Raw genomic sequence first — 18135 nt, 5'->3', positions numbered from 1 at the left:
GTGTTTTCATTCATCAGATAACTATCCTTATATAAAGGTAGGGTTTACTAGAGTTAGATTATTATTTGTTAAAATTTAAAAGGGGCTGAATTTATAGGGTGGGTGGAAAAATAAGACACGGGGGTGGGAATAGTAGCACTCTTACTTTTAATGACAGTTTGAAAAAAAAATGCTATAATAAAGTGCTGTAATATATACTTTGTTATAAACATTATTTATTAGATGGATGTCCATATTATCCAATGTGTTAATTTAATGTATTTCTAATTTATATGATGTATTAGATAAATAGTAGGAATCCCATTTCATGAAAAACTAGGATACTTAATTAGATGATCATCCCAAGTCATTCCTGAAGCCTATAAATAAAGTACCTATGAAAAGGGAATACTAACCTTCAATTTCTGAATACCTTTCTTCTATTCAATTATTTTCATAACACGTTATCAGCACGACTATTGCTCTTGATATATATTGTTCTATAGGTTTACAATTCTATACATATATGAGTTCGAGAATAAATTGAGGACCCAAGCCATTTCTTTTCAGCCAAGTTGATGCTTCTTTGCATTCTTCTTTATTAATGGCAACATGTGGCTATTGGTTTATAGTTTATACATATCAAAAGCTAGCTATATCTATTCTTTATATATGGACATGCGTATGCTTTTGTTTGTATTGTGACTAACTCATGCAATTTCAATCTACATTGATATATATCATTGCTTGTATACAGGTTTGGTATTGTAATCATCTATATTAATTGAACCATGTACACACGTGGTTTAAAAGGTATCTTGTATTCATATGTGACTTGTATTTATCTTTTGCCCATATATCGACTTCTGATATTGTTCCAGTTACATGATTTCGTGGTTCATGATTTCCAAATTGTTTCGTGTTTAATATTCATTATTGATCTCCAATATTGTTCATCAAACATGAGATCACGATCAAATTAATTGATCCATATATTGGTTGAGGGCCAGAAGATCATCAACCCCAATGATCGGAATCTACTATTCCTTGATCCTATGAAATTGATTAAAAGCCAGAAGTTCCTCAATCCCAAAATTAAATTATCGGAACCTATAGTTCCTTGATCCTTGATCCTTGATCCTCATCAAATCAATTGAGGGCTAGATTATCCTCAATTATATATCATATGAGCTAGTGGGAAAAAGTACCAAATTTATGCAATCAAATGAGAGCTCAAATGCCTCAATTATTATAGCATGAGAGCCAAGATGCTTTGATTCTTTTACGATTGAATATATGAGAGCAAACAATGCCTCAATTGTCATACGATATATTAATGAGGGCCCAAAGATCTCCAAATTTTATAAACTCTATGAAGGCACTAAAGATCTTCAATATTTGTACAATTCAAATGAGGGTCAAGAATTCGACCAAAAAAAAAATGAGGGTCAAGAGATCTCAATTTGTACATATTAAAACGATGGCCTATAGCTCCTCAACCAAATTAGTAATTGAAAATTTCTAGATAAATTGGAACCTACAGTTCCTTGAACAATCGGAATATAAAATTCCTTGATAAGTTGGAATAAAGTTCCACGATTGTCACATGAAATTCCATGAAGATATATAATTTTAGGGTCTGCAACGCTTATTAATTAAAGGCTCTGAAAGAGCCAATATTGTGCAAAAGGAATAAATTTCCAAATTGATGATGCCTAAGAATTAATATGCATTACATGCAAAAGCTCTATGGGAGCCCGTTCCATGAACAAAATTTTTGGCATATACGAAGATATATCATATGAACTTGAAGTTCATGTTCTCGCAAGAGCCTATTGTTCTAGTCATACATGTACAAAGATTTTGAAGAACCTAATGTTCCAAAGTGTACAATTAAATTGGAATATACTATATCCATGAATTTCAATCAAAAACCTGAAGTTTCTTGAATTTCCATTGGAATTAAAAGTGTCATAATTCTACAAATTCAATGATTTATTAGAACCTACTCATTGAATTGATCAAAATCTAACATGAACTTAAAGTTCTATTTATATATTGAATTTCTATTGGATTATTTCAGATTTTTCAAACGTTAAACATTGTGAAGTTTAAGTTTAATGATGATTATCTTTTATGGATCATTAAATATTGATATTAAGGTCCACATAAATGACTCAAAGCTCATTTTGATCCTATGGAATTTCCAATCGAAATATGATATGTTGAACTCATAAAGGGTGATAATTTTCCCGCCGTTAGGGGGAGCAATGTCGATTCTTGTCGAACGACGTGAAATTTATGAAATGCATCATCATCTTTGCTTGATCCTAAGTATGAGCCTATAGTTCAATGGATCTTTTGATTGCACAAATTGTAAGTCAATTTCTAAGTGCCTTGGAACAAATAAAGTGACAAAGTCACATGTTTCGATTGCAAATGGCCTAGCTAGGTTGATGTCTTTGTAGGAGAACCTGATAATATGAATGACATGCCTACTGCGTTGTAAATAAATAGGCCAGGCTCCCAAAGGTGGAGACCATTTGGAAAGGTCCATCAAAGCCCAATTGCATATATCCACATTCTTTGAATAATTCATCCAAAGGAGATGATAGTTGTTTGTGGATAAACCCACACCGATCTAACAGCCAATCAGGGCTGGACACGTGGCTGGTCAGACCTGACCTCAGTGTTTGACTTCTCAGTAGTCAGCCTTTGACCTCCACATCATCACAGCTCAGCGCTTCCTCTGCCAGCTCAGATCGGGTCTCCATGCCGAATCCTCCATGCCTGGTCCGAGCCGAACCGATGATCTTCCAAGGGATTGAGTGTTCATCTTTCCATGGTCATCCCGGTTCGGCTCGGCTCGGCTCGGTAGGAATCTCGCTTCAAGCCCTAAGCATCAGCCAGTTATGGCTTTGGAGGACCCCTATCTACTGGATCGGTTCGGTCGGGAATCTCGTGTCCGATCCGATCACACATGGGCTTCATGTATACACATAAGAACATGTGTTCGGGTCGGCTCGGCCCCCCGCTGCCGTTCCAAGGAAGATCACGTTGGGATGAACCGCCACACTTAAATGCACCTGACAAAGGTCTTCTGACAAAAGAGACAATCCAGCCTATATTCATGACTACTGAGACAGTTCACCTGAATCTTCCATACTTGCATTCAATGCAGCATTGAATGCAAAGGAGGTGGGTAGCTGTGCATGCCACTGTTCACGACCGAACTCGTGGATCTTTCTCAACCAGCCAGTCACATGCAGGTAACTTACTCATCACAATCTCCTTTGCCTATATATATATCAACTCATATGTGCAAAATGAGGATCGATCTAGCTATCAACCTCTCACCAGACAAACACTTACAAAAAAAAGCCTTCACTCACCCAAGAGTATACCCAACTTGCTGAGAATAAACCCAAAACATTTACCTTGTTCTTCCTATTCTCCCAAGTTCATCCTTTGTTCTTCTTCACCTACCATCAAACACACATCACTGACTTCATCATCGGAGCGTGTTTGGCTGGTACCACACCGGTCCATCTCCTTTGATCTTGTTTCTCTTGCAGGAAGATCTCACATCATCATCCAACAAGACTTCGGATCAGCCAGGTCACCATCTCTAAGTTGTTGCATCTCTCTTACGGAAATTTGCATCAACAATAGTCTTAGAAAAGACACATGTCTGTGAGAAGACGATTAAAGCCCCTATAGTGGCATGAGTACCAATAACTTGAAATATTTATTATGCATGCATGCTAGAGAATTGTGGGATCACAAATGATGATCACCGATGATATATTTGTTTACAGTAGTTACTGAAATCATCAAGGGCTATGATTATTTGAAACCATGTTTATTATAAATGTCGACAAAACTATATGATTGGCCAAATTGAAATGAGGCAATTCCAATAAAATTGAATATGGTTGAGAAACATGGGTTGATTGGACCTCTATATCTCAAACACCAAGCAAAAGGTGATATACCTTGAATGATTATATATTGATAATTAGCGAATTTAAATCGCTAAATATGGCACAAGATTTCTCAATGATACATGAAATTTAACATTCTCCTGCTATAGATGTAACCACGAAACGTGTTCACTGCATATGAAGATTTATATATACTAAATGCTTGAGGCACATTACCAAGCAATTTCCTAAGAGATTTAAAGCCCAATTTCTATTAAAATATACATAGTGTCATGAAGTACATAAGTTAAATTATGTACTCGAGTTTATTACCATAAATATGGTTTAAATTACCTCGGTGAGTACTTTAATAATAGATAAATCAAATTCGAATTCAATGTCGTTGCAATGTATTCAAAACTAATCAATTAGAGCTCCTAAAGAGCATTTGAAAACATACGAAAAATTTGTATATATATTAATGGCTAGTTATGCCATGTAATTTCTCCAAAGATCTAAGTATTGATTTCCTTCTTTTAATCTTTCGATCCCTTATCTATAATAGGGAATATATGAACTTTGAGAATTATTTCTAACCATTTGATTTAGTGGAACTATATTTTGTTGTCATTATTTAAAACTTCAACAGGAATTCAATGGATGATCCCCTACTGATATTATTGAAGGCATATGCATACTAGCACTGCCAAACTTCACTATTCAGAAGATCGATGACATTTGAGATGAATTATCAACTAGTTAGATTAAAGCTTGTTGTTATCAGGGCGAGTAATTCATGAGGGGCATTCAACCATTTTTGTGTGTTGTACTCTTTTTCCTTTGACTAGGTTTTTGTCCCACCGGGTTTTTCCTAGCAAGGTTTTAACGAGGCAATATTAAGCGCATTCAACACTGTCAATGATTTTACAAATTGTTGTACTCTTTTTCCTTCTCTTTGGTTTTATCCCATTGAGTTTTCCAAGCAAGGTTTTAACGAGGCAACCGTCACTAATTGAAGAACTCATATCAACATCAAGGGGAGTGAGCCATCAAACAAAGCAATCACACTATACTCTTTTCCCTTCGTCCAAGATTTTTTTCCCATTGGGTTTTTCTTGGCAAGGTTTTAATGAGGCAGTGTCACACGTCTATCATAGTTATGAGAAACACATTAAGATTGTATTCTTTTCTTTAGCTAGTCTTTTTTCCATAGGATTTTTGGCTAGGAAGTTTTTTTTAATGAGGCATATTTGATGTGTAATGGACATCCAAGGGGGAGTGTTATAAACATTATTTATTAGATGGATGTCCATATTATCCAATGTATTAATCTAATGTCTTTCTTATATATCTTATGTATTAGTAGGAGTCCTATTTCATGTAAAACTAGGAGACTTGGATGATCATCCTAAGTCATTCCTGAAGCCTATAAATTGAGGACCTATGAGAAGAGAATACTAACCTTCAATTTCTGAATACCTTTCTTCTAATTTTATATATTATTTTCATAACATACTTTTTGTTGTAGTGCATAAATAACAGATGATTCATGATGTTTAGATCATCTGTATTAATTATATATAAAAGGAAAAATGGATATTAAAACATTTTCTAGTTAATTATGATTTTCACACTGCCAGGTCACTCGGATGTAGACACCTCACTTTTCAAAAGGTCCTTTGTTTTTATGTTTTTGTTAATTAGTTTTTAGAGCAAATTTCACTTTGCACCCCTGAGGTTTGCTCAAATTATCAAGTTGCTCCCTCAAGTTTCAATTTTGGCAATTTGAAACCTAAGGTTTGAAATCAAAAACAATGTGGCCCCTCAGTTAGTCTGACTTAACAGTTAGACGTTAAATATTGCTTATGTGGCACATGTAGGACCCATATTGTTGTTGTTTTCCTAAAGCAATTATATTAAATCTTTTTAGCAACTCTAGGTTAACTCTCAAGTGCACGAATCGCAGAGTAGCAAAGCTTGCAAATACGAGGTCAATCCCTCAAGGAATTGTATCAATGTCACGATTACTAACTCAATTAAATTCAATTAAATCTACACTAACTCACACACGCAATAGGGGGGTTTGGATTGATTTAGAAAACTAAAACAAAACAATTATATGAAAAGCAACTAAAATAGCAAACAGAATTGATTTGAATGGAAATAATAATAAAGAAGCACTAGGGATCAGAATCCACCACAAGAATACCATTCACTTTACTATGGATATGAACAATCAAATAACATACATGTCAATAACGTTTGTCTACCAAAAGGCTTTGGTTATTTCCCTTCTAGCAATTATTCTTCTTTTGCGTAACTAAGAGCCTACTAAGCTTCCAAAGTTAGTTATCTACACATGTGTCCTAAAAGCTTTGTTAGGCATTCTCTAGGCACATGTTAACTATGTGAGATTTATTAAGATCTATAAGAACGACAAACACATAGAGCATAGATCCAAATTAATGTATCTTATGTCATCTATGGCCTCTTTTCTCATGAATTGTCTTAGGATATTCACTTGTTACCAACTGAAATTATCATCCTTTTGAGCTTATTTAATTTCATAACAAATTCTAGATGCATGCAACCTAAGGTGATTAGTCAAAGATGCAAAATAAATAGATTCAAATATAACAGAGATCTAAGATTTATCAACGTGTAATATAAATAAAAATTCAACAATCCATAGAAAAAGTGAATAGCATAACTAAGGCTTCATTCTAGCCCTAGCTAGATGTTTAGCTACACATAATTAAATTCACAATCAAATAAAACATAATTAAAACTAGGGAAATAAAAAGGAAGATAAGAGAGCAAGCGACGGCAGCAAGGTGGAGGTGACGGCGTGATGGCTCAAAGTGGCAGCGGCAAGGTGGCACAAGGTGGTGGCGTTACAAGGCCCTTCTCCTTCCCCTAGGGTTCGGCACAAAAATAAAGAAAAGAGAGAGTGGTGGCTGCGGCTTGAAAAGAGAGAGAGAGGCTGCATGAGAAAAAGAAAAAAAGAAAGAGAGAGAGAGAGAGAGAGAGAGAGAGAGAGAGAGAGAGAGCTAGGGTAGGCGGCAAGAAAAGAAAGAGACTAGGCTAGGGTTTCAGAACTTTGCAAAATGGAACCCTCTCTGTGTTATAAAGATGTATTTATAGAGTGAAGGGGGCTGAAGCTTTCCTCTCCTTTTCAATGTAGGATTTAGAAGTTTCCTTGCACATCAAGACTTATAATTTTCAACCAAGCATGGGCCTTGGGCTGATTTGGGCTCTTTCTGGGCGTAACTTCTTTTCAGCTCACGAAACTGCTGTGCTATCTCTACTAAAATGGCCATATCTTGAGCTAGAAAACTTGGAATCAAAATCCGTAAAATTCCCTGCGAAGCTAACATCCGTAGCTTTCCAACCATATATAGCATGCCATTAGATTCAATCTGTAGAAGTCTGGGCATGCTGTCGAAGTTGCTACTTATTTTCACAGGGTTTTGACTTTCCTACTTTCACTTGGATGTTTTGTGATCTTTGACCAAATCTTGCAATATCTCCTATCCAAATCAGAATTTCAACTTAAAGGAAAGTCTTATAAGCCAAGAAATAGACATGTGGCTTCATCCTCTTGGGCTTGGCGCATGGCATAGACTTAGGACCCAATCATCCCTTCTTGCACCTCAAGTCTTCAAGAATTTTCTAGAACCTTTGACTTGTTGACTTTGACTTTGACCCCACTTCTCCTAATCTCATTAGGACTCCTCATGGAATTAGGATTCCTCTTCAAACTTGGATTTCCACTTTTACCATAATGCCCTTGATGTCTCCTAACATGGTTAAGACTCTTTTCTCAACTAGGATTAGGTTTCCTAGTTCAATTAGGATTTCCTGCTCCAACTAGGACTTCTCATTTATGACTTCTGGCAATAGTGATTTATTCTTCCCTAAGAATGACTTTTCCTGATGTGATCAGGAATCTTTATTCGACTAGGATTGCACCTTTCCTGGTGTGACCAGGATTTCTCCTCCTTTCCAAGTTTGACTAAGAAAACCTTCAAAATTGGTCTTTTAAGCTCATTTCCTCTCATTTGCTCATTTAATCCTACAAATATAAAAACAAACTAAAAATACATAAAATATCAAGTTCCAGCACTCTAGATTAGGAAGTTAGTATCATAAAGTGATGCAAATTGCACACTCATCACATATGGTTAATTGCTTCAAATAAATTTAATTCTTGACTTCTTAATAGAGGATTTAGTATAGTATACAAGAAAGCAGCACTACTATCACAACTCAGGAAGCCAACAAGATCAACCACATGATCTTTTGCCTTTTCTGTGCTCTTGCAAGATGAACGTTTCCGAAATTACCCTTATGATTTCAAAATATATTTAAAATAAGCCAACCCGGTAGGGTACGAAGTTTTACAAAAATAACCCTAACACAACATGACAACCTGAACGGTCATGTTTGAGAAGTAAACCCCAAAAAGGGTACCAACTGACTACTAGAAAGATGTTCTGAATATTTACAAACAGGAATTTATAAAGGATAGATAAGTAAACGGGTAGAAGACCAGCAAAATAACAAGTTAAACAACATGATGAAGACTTGAGGATGCTCAGCAAGATATACAAGTCTCTCGCCCAACTGATTAGTTAAGATCATCAACCAAAGGGTAATCTGCAAAAGTAGGTATGGGGTAAGCATCACATATGATCATAACTTCCCCTCGGGGGACCCTGGCTGGGTTTGAAAATAGTAAGTAAAATACTTAATAGATATAGTCATTGATAATATAGTTGAAAAAGATTCACCAACAAACCAATATCAAGTTTAATCGTTGAAATCCACGAAATCATTGATGATGAGCATGAAACTTCTTAAAAACATTTATGGCTACCCAAAATATCATTACCTGATGATCGATCGCTAATGATAGTTACACTTACCTCAACAACACCTGGGAATGTAGCGAGAGTATCTTTTACCATGGTAGTACCCCTTGAACCTAGCCTCGATCCCCAGAAGGACAAATCGACTAACTCGTCCATACCTACCTCTTCTGAAAGTTTAGGGGATCGAAACCCAAGATCATCGTTTTTCCTGACCCTTTACTCTTAGATCATCTTTAACTATAACAAGAAAAACATGCAACATTGCATACAAAAAGATGCAGAGTTTACAAGCAACAATATTCATTATCATACATACATGCACAAAATAATTCCAACAATTAGGGTGTGAGAATCCCCCTACCTGGTGTGCAAGCTTAACTTTTTTGTACTTCCATAGCACCATTGTCCTTAAATCCTTTTCTGAAAAATTGGAAATCCAAATCTAACAGAATACCAACTTTAGTCAAACGATAAATTCGACAAAATTTCGGCATGACCTTTTCTTTTGGTCATGTCTCCCTAGAAAATTCCAGAAACTAGTCTACTAAGACTAAGTCTTTGTATTTTCGGAACTTACGTTTTCTACTTAAAGTCCAATTTTATTTATAAGTCTGGAGGTTAACCAATTAAAGTCCAACAATCATGACTAGGTCAGGGCATGAGAGAGTGGGAGAGCTTTGGCCCAATGTCCAGCACCTGTATGCTCACACACTGACTTCGACATCACGTCGTTCGATTACTTTAATAAGGTGACCTCAATCCATTATTAGATTGATTAATTAACGAGTAACTAAGTTCAACTAATATATCATGCAAGCAAAGTAAATTAATTCAACTTAAACCTTATTGGCATGCTTTTTAGTACATCTAATTCCTTTTAATTATAGCAATTCTATAATCCAATTTGATTTACATAATTAATTAATTTAATAAATCCAATTTAATTAATTAATTATGTAATTAAACCAAACTTAGACATGATTAATTAATTTAATAACTCAAACTTAACTAATTAATCATGCATAATAACCTTAAAGAGAAAGTAGAGATTAAATATCTGGTTGTAGACCTCCTTAACTTAATCTCCACAAATAAAATTGCTAAAACACAAATTAAAGCCTAATAAGTAATTAACCTCAAATTAAAACAACTTAACCAAGCTCAAGAGTCTTACCCAAAGACCTTACCTAGGCGAACATAAAATTTGGCAGAGTTTCCCTACAAATTGCCAAATTATTTGATTGAGATGTTCCCCACAAATCTAATAATTTGAGAACAATCTGATAATCCGATTACAATCCAGATATGATAATCTATAAATCTAAAAAATTAAATATGGATTAGAACTAATCTAATCCGACCAAATATAATGTTTAACGTTTATTTTATATTTTTAATAAAGATTGGGTGTGTAAAAGTAATTTGAGGTTTTTTACATACACATTGGAAATACACTCAAGTGATTGTACTTATTTCTATAAGTTTAAATTTAAAATAAAAATACATACATATATAATAAAGGGTAAATTGCATTTTTAGTTCCTGTGTTTTGACTCAAAATCAATTTTGGTCTTTGTGGTTTAAAAATTGCCAATTTAGTCAATTTTAACAATCTTTGGACAAATTTTAATATTTTTGTCAAATTTGCTTCAAATTACAACTAAAAACTTGTTTAAACTCGTAGGTTTCACTCAAATTTGGCCGAAAATTATGTATAAAGCATTGTATTTGATTTTCAAATAAGAAATCAAAGAAGTCCCAAACTTAGAACTGAAAGCCTAAAAATGTTGTGAGCCTTGATTTCTCATTCAAATAAACACAAAATTGAAAATTGAAATTAATTTTAGAAAGCACATAAGATGGTCTTTCAATCCCCCATCAACAATTTTCCAAAAAAAAAAAAACTAATAATTCTTTCCCAAATTTTTAATTTGGGATTTTTTGAATTAACCCACTAAAATCCAAAATTGTCTTAAGATTGTGAGCAACATAAAACATAGAGACCAAATTAACAATCTTTAAACCACATCAACTAAAATTGATTTTAGGTCAAAACAAAAGGAACAAAAAATTTGTTTACTCTACAAGAGAGAAAAAAAAAAAAAAAAAAAACACTGAACGTAATACTTTTTAAATTTTAACCATGTCTAGCTCTCTAGAAATCCAATTGAAATATGATCCGATCCGAATCCGATATAATTGAATATAAATTGAATTTGATAATTTGAATACGACATGATGAATCAGATAATCCGATTATAAATGGATTCATATTTGAATTTAGGTCAATCCGAATCCCAACCCAATTCATTTTCAAGTCTACTGGCCAAACTGCCAACCAAATGGTTAAAGTTGAGTTTAATATTTTTTTTTTTTGTTTGAAAGTCGAGTGTTGGAATCCCAAAAGTTTAGTTTTTCTACTGGTAGGTGGATGCTGACCCACTCTCCCTACGGTGTTCCTATTTTTGACCAACACAATGCTTAGCCATTCCTTTAAAAGGAATACAAATATGATCTTATGTTTGGCTCCTTTAATGAGTCATTCCTCCTTACTGTTAGAAGTTCATGTCCTAACTCAACCCCAAAAGCATGCTCAAGAGCTGAAGATTGCCCAAGACTTATAAACAGCCCAGCCAAGTGATTCCTTAGCAATGTGAGACAGCATCTAACACCATCTAACACTTACAAGCCAATCACAATATAATCGTATCAAATTTATAAGATGGAATTGATCACTAAGTAGAAGAAGTTACTGCGCGCCTTGCATCATGGAAGTTTGTCGCGGTTACTTGCAGCTCCTTAGATGGTGGCACTTAGTGTTGGCTGAAGATAGCTGCCAGAGGAAGGCTGGCAATCTTGTGGGTGTGACAACAAGGCATGGGAGCAGGAAATAACTGCATTTCCAAAATTCCAAGTGTTGTAGCATGCTGGTTGGTGCTAGTAAGTCCCTAAGCAATTGGGGGTGTCAACTAAAATGTGATGTACTGATGTGTGTGCTATTACTTGGTCTAGCCCAGAAGTGGGGAAAAACACTCAAGATGGAGAAAGAATGTAATGATCCAGCCTGCAGTGTGTTTATGTATCCTTTTGTGAGTGGAACCAAAGGTTGGGAGTGAAGTTACTGTACTTTTTGTGTCCTTGTTTAGTGTGATTGCTGTATATTTGTGTGAACTTCAGTGAAGAGGTGAGTGAAAAGGCTGACTAGGGAGGTGGAGGTGTCCTAGTACACAGACAAAAAAATATTGCAGAAGAAAGTAGCCCCTGTGACAGTGACACCATCCACCTTGGCTAGTATGGTGCCCTCTTGAGGGTGTGTGATTTAAAATTTGGGGATATTCGGGCCGCGGGGTATCTCTTCATCTTATTGTTGATATTATTCCGGAATAATTTTAGTATTTACAAATACTTTCTTACTGATATCAGCATTTAATTAACGGTAAACAAACAGTGGGAGCATTTGTGTAACCAAGATCAAATCCTTATTATAATTTCTGGAAGTGTAGGTTAAAGGGTAGTCTACAGACCAAAATATATAGAATCCTCCCTAGTAAAACAAAATCCTATATTAAAATTTATGCAATGCCATTTCTCTTGAAAAATTCACAATATGGACAACTGCAATGCCATTATATACACTCAAATTGGATGTTTTCGAAACAATATATAAATCTCGATCTACTCACCCTGATGACAAAAGAGATTTGTCCCCAGAAGAAATGTAGTGGATATGAAAAAATCCTAGTTCAACAGTCCTCCTGATGCACTTCTGTTCCAAGACAAGTAGGACGTGTCCCCAAGAGGCCTGCACAAAAAATTTCAAAAACAATTTCAAACACATTTCACTAATGTCTTGTACATAGAAAAGAAGATAGCCGATTGTTTTGAAATTATGGAACCAGTAATCAACAACTGAACCAGTTAAAACATATTTCACTTTCCAATTCTCACTTTAACTACTGAACTAGTTAAAACATATTTCACTTTCCAATTCTCATCTTTAAGAGGACAACCCACTTTAAAAGATGTCGTGTGTCAAGTTTGATGATAATTTTTCATTAATAATTGAAAATTTAAGTTACTCTGGATATGACATTTTAAAGTGAATTCGTACACTTTTGACATATAAAAACTCAAAGAACTGACAATTTTGTTTCCCAATTATTATTATTATTGTATCTGGCCTTCTTCAAGAGAAACGAGTTTTAGTTGATCATAGTAAACAGTAAGAACTCTAAACAAATTCCGTACCTTGGCTTGAACACATACAGAACTATGAAGCTTACAGCCAAGAACAAACACAGTCCGCCAACAGCAAGGTATGCTATGCCTATTAGTTCATTCTTTCCACCAATCCAACTTGCGGTTGAAAGTACCAGCTTCTTGTTGCCACCAAAGCTGTAAGTGTTATAATTATTCTGTATTTCTACTGTTACTACATCATTAGCTTCAAGGTCCACTTCTATCTTTCCATATAGTTTTCTGAAAGTTGGAAGTGCTGCAGTTCGCATCCAAACGATAAGATCCTCTTGTTGACTCAGCTGTTGCATGCAACCAGTGAAGAATATTTATTTTAAAAACTAAATAAAGCAATAAAGGAAAGATAACAAGAGGGGATTAGAATAACAGATATAAAATGTAGAAACACAATAAATTAGAGAGAAGGTGTGAAGATTTATGTACAGGTATGCTAGAATTGAGTTTTGCTCCTCCAATCAAACCCCCACTCTGGAAATTCTTAGGATAGACATCTGAGCCAAACTTGTTATTTTTGTCACTTTTCCATGTGATGTCCTTTTTGCTGACCCCTAATTCTTTATCTTTTACTGAAAACTTATATGTGTCATTAAATAAACTCCATGCAATGAGGCCACAAGGAACAATTGCAGCATTTCCTGATTTTGCTTCAGGCACACAGTCATCTGTATCATTTTCATCTTTCTTGCTCCGCAACTGACCGTCACTTCTACTTTTAACATATCTGGAAACAATATTTCACATTTCAGATAAGAAACAGGATCAAAGTACTTCGGAAATTCAGCATTGCAGAGGGGAAGGGGGGATGCCATTCAGTGAAGCATGTATAGCAAAAGCATGTATAGGCATTCAGTGAGCTTCCTCTAAAGTTAAAACAATATGTTAAATTTAAAATTCTCATGAAGGAAGAAAACCCATATAAAGTGAAAACCTGATTACAATTTCTAGCTCAATAAACTCTGATCCAAATATGTTAGGCATAATGAAAATGGAAATCAATGTCAGGGGCAATATTACCATATTGTATTTTTTAGAAAAATGTAAATCATCGCATGTTACTTATACTTTTCAATTCTCATTGTCATTTTTTATTTCACATAAAAAATGAGCATCATCTGTACATATACTCTGATTTATTAGATGGAACAGTATTTCAGCTTAGGTGGCCGGCAGGTGAGGGTTTCAACTTTGTCCAGCATACTCCCCAACAGGAACCAACAATATTTCCTATGATTTATTTTGTTTCCTTATGTTTCAGATTAAGATTTTTACAGTTCATCAGCCCCATTTGAGATGCAAAAGAAACAAACACATGCATTACAGGAAATTTAAACACCTAATACATATTGAGGTACAGTGTCCTAACTTAAATCCTTCTATTCAAGGTCCGGATACTACATATATAACTCCATAGATACTATTACATGTACCAGAACCCTTCTTGCTTTCTTTCTTATCTCTTCAAAGACACAATCTTTATCCTTTTCTTACCCAAATGAAAGCCAAATATCATGAGCATTGTGCACATGCTCTAGCCCTCCAATAGCCCTTTATAAAAAGCTGTTTTTAACATTAAATTATTTGCAATCGCATTTTTCAGTTTTCCACACTTTGACCCTTCAATATTTAATCTTTTCATTTTGGGGAGAACATATAATCATTTCATCCCATTACTAATTTATGAACTCAATGTTTCTTCTTTCATTATCCCAACATCTAAACCCTAGCTGTTTCCAACCATGAAGCCCACACCTATGCAAATGTCAGCAGGTTTCTCTAAGATTTTCTTTCTTATTTTTATTTTTACAGGAAACAGAAGCAGGTTTCTCTAAGATGGCCTATGTCAATGAAACATCACTCTTCTTGAGCATAAGGCTCTGTTCCTAAGTCAATAAAGGAATCCGTGCTTTTAAGATTGTTTCAAAAATTGAAACCATGAAGCACTTAAAGATTATACCAAATATTCTTTTATAAGAAAAGGTTCTATCAAATATTGAAACCACTGAAGGACTTAATGGAATTCTGCTCGTTGTTAGAAAGTGTATTGTTTGCTTTACTGTTTATTTTTGTTGATTGTACTGCTGTGGTGGACAACTTGTCCACAGTGGTTGTACTTTTATTTTGTTTATTAAAAAAAAAAAAATTAAAACTGTACAGTCTTGAAAAAACTCACAGGAGGATAATAGCTTTGGGAAAACACTTCCAAATTCATTTGTAGATAGTCTATTGCAATTGCTTGCAGGACTTTCGACATTCACATTTTTGAAAATCATATAGGTCCCAGGCTCCCAGCTTAAGAAGAGAATAATGTAAATCCAATTGCTTGCAGGATCACTGTGATTTCTGAAGTAAATAAGGCAAGTTGTTTTCCTTTTCCCTTTTTTCTCTCTTTGACCAAGTTCACAAACAGAAACAGGACCTGTTCGATAATTTTTAAAACAAATAGCCGTGTCCTTTCCATGTACTCCATAAAACAAATGATACATTACAATAAAAATTTACATACCGGCGATGATTCTGATAGTAGTGATCAAGCTGGTAGTAGATGTAAACAGGAGATTTCATTTGTTTTGGAACCTGAAAAGCCTCCAGTGAATGTACATTTTCAGAAGTCTATATTATCAACCTAGAGAGCAGAAAGAGGCAATATGAAAATAATACTAAAGCCTAAACTCCATCATATATAATAGTGGAAAAGGATTGGACTCACAATCAATGTCCTAATGCACGTCTTGTTAGTTTCACTGCTCTGAATAAATTTAAGCATATCATCGGTATATTTAGGAGGAACACAGTCTTTGTCATAGTGGTCTATAATTTCCACCACCTGCATGTAAAAGAAGGAAAAGCATAGTTTCGTGCTCAATATCAATAAGCTGCCATCGACCAAACTCACAAAAAGCACTACATAAAGGAGATTGAGATACATTACATGCTCTGATGCAAACAAGGTTGCAAAACCAATAGGGATGAAAATAATGCCGATGATGATAAATATTGAAATGACCTGAAATCCAAAAGAAGCAACATGAAAATAAAAGAAGATATAATGGAATTGAAAAGAAAAATTCGACAAGATATAATGTATTATATACCCATCTTGGTGTTAATATTGGTTTGCAAGCTGGAAGCTCTTGCTGTGTGAACTTGGAATCTGAAATTTATATAAAAGAATGCACCAAGGATATGGGTTTTATTAGAATAATGCTTTCACACAGTCACAAAAGGATGAATTTGAACCATTCGTAATGCACATTGCCAAAACAATTCCAATATTGAAAAAGAAAAGAAGAAAAAGAGAAAGGAAGAGAAAATTAAACTGTCAACAAATGTGGACGTAGTTACAATGGGGCCCTCCTTAAAATCAAAGTCGAATTCAAAGACCAACAACCATGTTTTTAAAAATATAATACAAAATATGTTGGCTGGGTTTCTACAAGACAATGTAGGAGTTTCTCCATAAATCAAGTGGATTACCCAATACAGCACATGGAGTTTCATTAAAAGAAAATTACAAACACAATTAAGCATCCAAATAAATAAAAACTTTAAAAATGGGAATTTCAAGAATGACCATAAAGAGCAGAAACCAAAGCAATTAAAGAGGCATGCATTTATGGTACAAGGAAAAATGAAACGAAACAAAGAAAAAAAAAAAACATATATAGAGAGAAAGAAGAAAGGGAAGTTAAAAGGGTGCGAACATTTGGGTCTCCTGGACTTCGTCTTGGAACTAGACCCTCCATCTTTGCTCTTCTCTACCATTTCCACGATCCCCTCCTTCCACAATGTTTCAACTCCCACTATCTCACACACACACAGACAGATACGGAGAAAGAGAAATTGTCAATGGGACAATGCGATAAAAGAAGCAAATGAAAAAGAAAAAGCAACCCCTTTCGGAAATTTGGTGGAGTGTTGTGCTTTGTTTTATTGGAGCCCTTGTCATCTGTAATTACAGATGTTTTGCTTTTTTGGGTAGTTGGTATTTCGGTGTGAAGGTTTGTTGAGAAAAAATGGAAATGAAGGTTATCATCTGTTTGCGTTTTGGTTGGTTTTTCTTTTGTCACGCGCGCAACCACCGGTCCCTTTTCTAGCTCCTAAATCTCGACCTAGTCTTACGAGTCACCCACCCTCATCTCTAAGAAACGGCTTTTGGTTCATTGCTCATTCTGAATGGTGGCTTCTCATTACACCTAAAAATTCTGAATGGTGTTATAATGAAAATAAGCCAGCGCAAGCCCAAGGGGACCAAACCCCGAAAGGCCTCATTTTAAGTCCTTTATACTTTTTATTTTGTCAAATTAGTCTTTAACTAGAAATCAAGCAGTGCTCGTGCGATGCCGCGGATCCTAAAAGATTATAAAATGTTTAAAATATTTATAAAATGTTGATTCAAGGCCTAATAAAATTTAATGGAAGGATATACTTTTACATATATATATAAATCTAAATATGCTTGGAAATATTGACATGAATGTTTGTTCACCAAGTTTAATTTACAAAATGTGCATTCATATATGGCATGTTTTATATGCTGATTGTTTTGTTAAGATATTGTTCATACTTAATAAACCAAACAGCATTCAAAAAAACATTATAATAGTTTGTGAGACAATTGTGTATCATAGTAATCAAAAGATTTGCAGTATTCAACTGCTCATTGTTCAAAAAAGTTGTGGATGGATGGTCAGAGGTGGCTTAGGCCCCGTTTGGGATTGCGGTGGAGGACCCAAAAGCTGCTGTGGATGACAATTCACAATCACCTACAGCAGTTTTGGTGTTTGGTAAAAAAATAAAAAACTGTTTTTCCCCACAATTCTCAACTCCTCACAACAAAAACAGAAAGCAGGTTTCTAGGTGCTTTTGACAGCTGCAGTGACTTACAGCAACAATGAATATTTTATTTTACCCATAATACCCTCATTGATTTCTATGATTTTTATTTGTTTATTTTAAATTAAAAAATATGTCCATTGTTAGTTATATTTTATATTGTGATAATTAATTATGATATTTTATTTATATGATTAAAATTATAATATACCTAAAAAAAATAGGCATACTTATTTAATAATGTTGTTCTTAGAAAAATTAATGCTAAT

At 34.6% G+C, this 18135-nt stretch overlaps 1 protein-coding gene across 3 annotated transcripts; it reads right to left on the bottom strand.

Annotated features, from left to right (window-relative positions):
- Window positions 1-12278: 12278 nt before the first annotated feature.
- On the bottom strand, window positions 12279-17076 carry LOC147286049 (putative ALA-interacting subunit 4). 3 transcript variants are annotated; one of them, XR_015121771.1, is made up of 9 exons: window positions 16735-17076; window positions 16126-16184; window positions 15963-16037; window positions 15741-15857; window positions 15537-15616; window positions 13457-13754; window positions 13025-13314; window positions 12405-12578; window positions 12279-12363 (listed from the first exon to the last, which is right to left on the bottom strand). XR_015121771.1 is itself a non-coding variant. In XM_086240456.1 (8 exons), the coding sequence occupies exons 1-8, from the start codon at window positions 16793-16795 to the stop codon at window positions 12515-12517; spliced, it is 1044 nt and encodes a 347-aa protein (XP_086096582.1). In that variant the 5' UTR covers window positions 16796-17076; the 3' UTR covers window positions 12322-12514. The 3 variants fall into 3 exon arrangements, 2 of the variants coding, with proteins under 2 accessions (XP_086096582.1, XP_086096584.1); XM_086240456.1 differs by having other exon boundaries at window positions 12322-12578; XM_086240458.1 differs by having other exon boundaries at window positions 12322-12578; window positions 15537-15607; window positions 16735-17070.
- Window positions 17077-18135: the final 1059 nt, after the last annotated feature.

This window comes from Dryas octopetala, chromosome 4, assembly GCF_963921425.1.
Source record: "Dryas octopetala chromosome 4, drDryOcto1.1, whole genome shotgun sequence".
Taxonomy (NCBI): Eukaryota; Viridiplantae; Streptophyta; class Magnoliopsida; order Rosales; family Rosaceae; genus Dryas; species Dryas octopetala.
The sequence above is the reverse complement of the archived record's forward strand: the minus strand, read 5'-3'. Positions and strand labels throughout refer to the sequence as shown.

Excerpts from the sequence above, each read along its gene's own strand:
- LOC147286049 (XM_086240456.1), bottom strand. The coding sequence starts at position 16,795 with ATGGTAGAGAAGAGCAAAGATGGAGGGTCTAGTTCCAAGACGAAGTCC. Across the intron at positions 13,755-15,536 it reads TACTATCAGAATCATCGCCG|ATATGTTAAAAGTAGAAGTG; the intron begins GTATGTAAATTT and ends TATTGTTTCCAG. Across the intron at positions 13,315-13,456 it reads AACTCAATTCTAGCATACCT|CTGAGTCAACAAGAGGATCT; the intron begins GTACATAAATCT and ends TGCATGCAACAG.